This window comes from Diceros bicornis, chromosome X (genome assembly GCF_020826845.1).
Source record: "Diceros bicornis minor isolate mBicDic1 chromosome X, mDicBic1.mat.cur, whole genome shotgun sequence".
Classification (NCBI taxonomy): Eukaryota; Metazoa; Chordata; class Mammalia; order Perissodactyla; family Rhinocerotidae; genus Diceros; species Diceros bicornis.
This window is the reverse complement of record NC_080781.1, coordinates 110,264,543-110,271,348: the sequence shown is the minus strand read 5'-3', so window position 1 is coordinate 110,271,348 and position 6,806 is coordinate 110,264,543. Positions and strand designations below refer to the sequence as shown.

The following is a 6,806-nucleotide window of genomic DNA, read 5'->3' as shown; positions in this document are numbered from 1 at the left end:
GGTAAGGCCCCGCCCTCCGTGCAGCGCCCCCTCCCCACAACCCCCATGCTTACCTGTCACAGCCCTGCTTCTGACTGTCTCCTTTTCTTGTCTGCATGTCCTACTAGGATGCAGATTTGCATCACTGCTTAACACCGTTTTGCTCCCCTGGAAAGAAGTTTCTCAGGGAGTTTGTTCTTTCTCTTGGGGTAAGCATACCACTCTTGCCTCGAAAAGCATACCAGAAATGCCAATGGCTTGATGTTAGGCATGGAGAGTTTTCAGCATGGGAGTTTATCCCCTGCAGCCAAACCTCAATTTTACATGGAGGAGGTAGGCTAGGCAATATCACATGATGAGAAAAATCTGTGCAGAAGAATAGCTGACTACAGGAAAAACTATAGAAAGCTGCTTTCAAACCTTCCAGCTGACTTGGTTTTCACTTTGGAAAGAGCAGGGCGGATGCTTGTCTCAGGTCCCCAGATCTGCTAATAGTTAAGATGCTTAGGTCAAACTTTTCCTATGAATAGGGGACTACTGTTTTAAGTGTCCTTTGAATGTTGGGCAAAGGCACATACCGATCTTCCCGCCAAGCCAGGAGGCCACAGACTCAGCCATGTGGCAGGAAGGCCCTGCCCTGCCAGCCTTCACCAAGCCCAACCCACCTTGGCAGCTATCAAGGGGGAGGTTGTGGAGCAGAAACCACAGTTCTGCATCAGTTAGCCAATTTGCATCTATAAAATGGGCACACAGGGTTGAGAGGGGTTATGCCAGATGCCAATGCCAAATGCCAGAAGCCAGGAACTGTTCACCTTCCCCCCTTTGAGCATCACGGAAGTTCATTTAGAAGAAAAAGGAAATGCTACGTTACACTGTGTAAATATGTTTAAGGTGTAGTTCCTAGTGACATGCGGCAGGCTGAAGACATCAGTAGGAGCGGTTTGGATCATTTCATATATGAGAAGAATCGAATGGGTTATTTAAGGGAAGGTGGGAACGTTTTGAGCACAGAGCAGGTCATAAAGAGGGCAAACAGGCCCACCAGGCAGAGATGGAAACCTGGATGGGTGGGCTCAGGGTGGCATTTCTGGGCTTTCTATGTTCTGTGGTGACTCAGGTGCTCCCTGGTGTTCAGGAACTGGGATGGGGGGGCTGGGGACACAACAGTCCATTGCAAGGGCTACCCAAGCCTCCAGGGATACAGTGCTATTCTTAAAATGCACTGTTCTCTAGGGCAGCATGGATCTCTAGCCACCAGCTGCTTTTCCCACCTTTCAGCTCTAGTCAACCCTCCTGCATTCTACTCAATTCATACTATTTCTGAATGGGAGCAATTTTCCAAACTACAACTTATGTATTAAATGTAACTTTAAAAATGATGCTGGTGGTTAAAGCCTTATCTTGGAAAAAAGTGCCAGTGGGTGTGTCTCATGGGAGGGCAGAAGTCAAGGTAAGTTACATGACTTACCACAAAATATTAGAAACGTACATTTGGAGACTTGTCCCTTTTACCTCCCCTCTGCCCCTACAGACAGCTCCTCCAGGATGAGACTTGTGCTGGAGGCCAGACCTAGATGCCAAAGAGCCTGGGAGACAGGTAAACTGTGTGTCTCTACTCAGAGCCAAGTTGAAAGCCGCTCCTTCAGTACACAGCTCGGCCACTGGCTCTGAGGATGAGTCCAGAGCCTGCCCTGGATCACTAGCTCGTGGCCACGGGTTGGTGACCTCTTCTCTGCAAATGTAGGAAGCTTCCCTCTCCATGGTTAATGAAAAATAAAAAGTCACTCAAAGGACAGCTTTGCCATGTAAAAGGAAAGCATTCCACTTTAATATGCTTAAGAAGTCATCCATGATACATTAGAAAAAGTACGGGTAAGGCCTGCTCCTCTCAAGAGCAGGTTGCCAGGGGCTGATTCTGCCCGCACAAAGTGACCCGTTAACAGCCGAGTCAAGCCTGCAGTCAGGCGCTTCCTCTACATCAGTGGGTTACAGTCTTAACTCACTCTTCTAGCAAATGTTTCCTAACAAACCCAGAGCTTCCGCCTGCCGAGAAACGGCTACTGGAAGCTTAACTTTCCCTCTCCCAAGCAGGACCACGCTCCTGCTCCTAATTCCTTAGTCCTGTAGCTTTGGGATTTGGCGCCAGGACAGCTTTGTCTTTGTTCTCTCACGGTTAGGGGTGCCTTGGTCCCCGGGTCTCCTGGCCAGTGGCGGCAAGAGACCTGGGACAGGTACCTGAGACAGACCCCGAGGTGGTCTGCTGCTTGCAGGCCCAGCGCACTCGGCTGTGGTCGGAGTTGTGTCTGAGGCGCCGCCCCTTCGGTGGGACCCGGGACAACCCAGGACCGAGGCCTCGCCGCCGCGTCGCAGTCCCTTCGCGCTCTCCAGTCTCCATCGTCCTCAACGGTCCTGGAAGAAGGGGAACATATGGCGGAGAAGGCCATGAATTTGCGCCATCCGGCTGCCGGTGGAGTCCTTCTCCTTGCCGGGCGACGCCGCCGGTCTCGCCGTCGTGTCCACGGCCGTCGCGCCCACCGCGCTCGGGGTCCGTCGCAGCGTCCACGCGGCGCCGCCGCTGCTGTTGTTGTTGGAGTTGATCCGCTCGCTGGCGCCCGCCGTCTCCCAGTCCTCGGCCCCTGACAGCTCCCGCAGGCTCTGGGGCGCGTCGGGCCGCAGGTAGTGACAGGCCCGGTGGCCGCTGTGGTCGCGGCGCGTGGGGTCAGCCCCCAAGGCGCCCACCAGCACCTTGATGACCATGTCGTGGCCCTGCAGGGCTGCCAGGTGCAGGGGCGTGAGGCCGCCGCTCCCCGGGGCGCTCACGTCGAGCCGCAGCCCCTGGCGCTGGGCGAAGTCGTGCACCAGGATGAGCTCCTCGTGGCGCCCGTGCTTGGCCAGCCAGTGCAGCACCGTGTAGCCCGTGATGGGGTCGCCCCGCAGCAGCAGCCCCGGCTCGGCTACCAGCAGCTCCTGCAGCGCCTCAAGGCGGCCCTCGGCGGCCGCCAGTATCCACGCGTGCTCCCGGGGCTCCAGGCACAGCCCGCTGCCGCCCGGTCCGCTCGAGCCGCCGGGGGCCTGCTCTTCGGCACGCTCTTCCGACAGCCACCCGGCGGGAGCCGCCCCCTGCAGCCCCAGTAGCTCCCGCAGCGCTCCCCGCCGGCGCCCCGAGCCCGAGCCGTGGGAGAGGGGCTCCCGGGAGGCGGCGGCGGCGTTGCCCCGGTACCTGCCCAGGCTGCCGGTGACCGCTCTCGAGGGGCGGGGCTGCGGGGCGCTCCGCAGGCTCAGCGCGGTCGGTGCCAGGGAGGCCTTGGGCGCCGGGTTCGCGGCCTCTCGGGGCTCGGCCATGGTCCCGCAGCTGCCGCCGCGGCGGTTCCAGTGTCGAGCGTTCGCTGCCCTTCCCGGGCCCCACCGGGAGAGGAACTGGCGCTGCCGTTGGGGAAGGAAGCGGCTCGAGCAATGGGGCTTGGAGGGAGGGAGCAAAGGAGGGGAGGAGAGAGCGAGCGAGCCAAGGGAGGGCCGCGGCGCGGGAGGTGGGGGGGCGTGGAGGGGTGGGGGCCGTGGAGAGCCAAGTCCCCAGGGCAAGCCCCTCTCCCGCACCGCGGGTACCGCCACCACCTCGGCCCCCTTAGGTCGCGGGCGGCCCCGCCCCAAATGGCCAGGTGAGCCGGGCAGCCCCGCCTCCCTCCCGGCGCGGGCAAGTGGGGCGGGGGCGGGCTGCGAGCGGGCCCCGAGCGCCGCCCGGAGCAGCCCAGCGGCCCGGCCGCCTGCTTCTCGGCATCCCAGCCGCTGCTGGGTGAAGAGGCTCTAGGGCGCCCCCTCTCCGTTGGGCAGAGCTCGGCTGCCAGCCAAGGCTCCGGGAGCGCGAGCCTTGAGCTCCAGGGCCCTCGCTCCCCGCCCCCTTCCTTCACCCTTCCCTCTTATCTCCTCCGGAGTCTCCCTGTACTTTGTCCCCAAGCCGCCCTTGTCCCGCGCCTCTCATTCACCGAGGCGGCCTGGCTGCCGCATGTGACTCGGGCTCGCTTGCCCTGCCCTTTGTGTGGCCTTGACCCTCCCCGCAGCGCCCGGAGTTGCCCGGGGTTCCTGCAGAGAAACCCGAGACCAGGGTCCAGGCAGAAGCCATTCCAGGGTACCGAGAAGGGGCATTCCCCTGCTCCCCACGGCTCCCTGCTCCGCGTCCCCGCCCTCTTCTCCTCTCCTCTTTGACCTCTCCCAGGTTGCCTCGAAGAAGCAGGTACAGGTGAATCTGAGTCAGCGGCCACGGGAACGCCCTCCCCTCTTCAGAGAGGCGTCCCCGCTCTCCCTGAGGGACCTGCTGATTTCTGCGAATTCAGAGCTTCGGGGCTTTTTAAAGAGGAGGATATTTTACCTTTCTACCGCTAACAATAGCCTCCTCTTTGTGCTTTCCTTCCCTCAATAAATGGTAGTTCTTGCCTCCTGCCCTCCCCCACCCCACCATGTTAGGGAGTTCAGTCAGTGAGAAACAGGGAGCCATAGAAGGCTCTTGAGCCAGAGAGGGACACAGCCATGATTAAGCTGGTGTTTAGGAAGATGATTCTGGGAGAGGCATAGGCAGGAAGCCAGGAGACTGTTCCAACAATCTAGGCCAGAGGGAATGAAGGCTCAGGCCAAGGCAGCCCACTCCACTGGGCCTAACAGTGATGGAAGGTATCAGACGCTTGTCCTCCATGGCCCCCAAATATTTGGGATCAACCCTAAATATCTTGAGCTTTCCTTCATGACGGCCTATGCATTTGTAATCCATTTATGATATATGCCAGACACTGTGCTAGATGCTTTATATCCGTTAACTCTTTTAATCATCCTAGTGACCTCAAAAGCTAAGTATCATTATCTCCAGTTTGCAGAGAGGTTAGGCCACTTGCCCCAGGTCACTCAGCAGGAAGTGGTAAAGCAGTTCTGTGTGATCCCATAGCTTTTATTCTGCCACAGAAGGATTGTATTCAAGCCAGGGTTATCAACTGCAAATCGCTCACACAAGCCCCAAATTTCAGCCAAAGGGATGCACCCGTCCTAACCTGAGCATGTCTTGGGCTTGCCCTCCTCTACGTAGAATGTCCTTGTTCACAGCTTCTGTCTGGTGAAGTTCTCCCTGCCCTTTAAGGTCGGCCTCAGTTTACACCTTCTCTAGTCAGCCTCCTCCAATCACTGCAGCCCAGAGTGACCCCTCTCCCTCCCCTAACAGTCTAGACCTCTCCTTTGGTGCCCAGCACAGACTGCCTACTGTTGTATTTCTCTCCCCTTGCTCTGACATGCCAATTAAACTCTAAACTCTTTGATGACTGTCATACTATCTTTGTGCACCTAGTAGGTGTGAGAGAAATATTTGTTACCTTGTTCTGTTTTGGCAGCCTGGGAAAATGTGATTGTATGTATATGTGGCAGGGGGTGGGGGGGCAGCATTGTATGCGTGTGTTGTGGGGGTGGGGGGTGCATCTGCAGCCAGAACCTTCGATGACCACTCCCACATCCCTGCCTCAGGCTGAATCTGCAGGACACTGAAAGCAGCTCATAGATTTGGTCAATTCATCAAAAAAAAAAAAGTGATCAAGTGGTTGCTTCACCGAGCTAACTAGCCAAAGCCACCTCGTGGTGGCCTTCGCTGGATCCTCAGAGACCAGGCCCAAGCCCAGAGTGGGCCCCAAGCTTTCAGGCTTTCATTTTCAAAATGAACCCTGACTGACAAGCAGCTACTTCCGTTGCTCTGGAAACTCCCCTCCGCAACCCCAAATCTGTAAACACCAAACCACACACATGCATACACACTTCCAGAATATGCAAACAGCTGCAGCAATATTTTTTTTTAATCAAAATGCCAGCATGGAGAATGCAGGATGGAAGAATGCTTGGACTATTAATTTACCTCGCCTTTACTAAGCAGGCAATTCTCTTCCCTATCAGCACGAATAATATCTCTGGTTCCAGTTCAGACAGCAAAAGCAGTCGCCTGACCAGCGTCACAGACCCGTGACACACGTGCCCTTGCTTAACCGTTGCCAGAGACCAAAGCCACGGTGCCTCCCAGCAACTCTTTTCATCTTTACTTAGCAAGTGCTTTCTACCTTAGCTCACCAGCTGCATACACGGTTCCCCAGAGCTGCAGCACCCATCTCTATTTCAGTAGAAAGGGTCTCTAAAATTTGATACCAGAGACTGGAAAAGCAGAAGGGACAGTACCAACCCTCCTAAAACGAAGATGCCAGCCACCTGAGGCTGCTGCTCCCCCTCCAAAGGAGTGGGGTGAAAACCCCTCAAGTCCTTGGAGGTTGCCTCCCCAAAAGTTGGGTGTTAGGGGAGTATTTGCATTTTAAATGGTGATACCTGGTGTCTTTTCCACATAGCAGCCTCTCTAATGTATTTCTGGGTTTGTTTACAGGTCCTGGACTGTTCAAACTAGAAGAGATCTTAATGTTTCCTTGGTCCAGTTTCTTCATTTTCCAGATGAGGTTTGACTAACTGTCAGAGGATGGCAGGAGGCAGAGAAACTTAAAGCTGAAGTGTTAGGCATACACTGAAAATCAGTCTCGATGAAGAGAGCACAGCTCGGAAATCTTATTGGAAGTCAGTAGGGAATCATAATTGATCTATAAAAATTTAATTTACATGCAGCTTTTCAGGAACATGCTCCTGGGGTGAAGCCAAAAACACATGTATCTTTGGTTTACAATGGAGTTTGCCAATGGGGCTTATGGATTCAGAAAAATCCATGGATGCGAAACAGGCAAGAGGAAAATGTGTGGAATATGGGAACTAAAGTTCCCCAGGCTTCCATAACCCTTGCTGATGTCGAGAGAACAGGAAATATTCTTGAG

At 55.6% G+C, this 6,806-nt stretch overlaps 1 protein-coding gene across 1 annotated transcript; it reads right to left on the bottom strand.

The window, feature by feature from the left end:
• Positions 1-1,751: 1,751 nt before the first annotated feature.
• Positions 1,752-4,138, bottom strand: SOWAHD (sosondowah ankyrin repeat domain family member D). Its single transcript, XM_058536608.1, has one exon. The coding sequence runs from the start codon at positions 3,319-3,321 to the stop codon at positions 2,380-2,382; it is 942 nt and encodes a 313-aa protein (XP_058392591.1). The 5' UTR covers positions 3,322-4,138; the 3' UTR covers positions 1,752-2,379.
• Between the last annotated feature and the right edge of the window lie 2,668 nt (positions 4,139-6,806).

Coding starts and splice junctions, on each gene's coding strand:
- SOWAHD (XM_058536608.1), bottom strand. CDS start 3,321: ATGGCCGAGCCCCGAGAGGCCGCGAACCCGGCGCCCAAGGCCTCCCTG.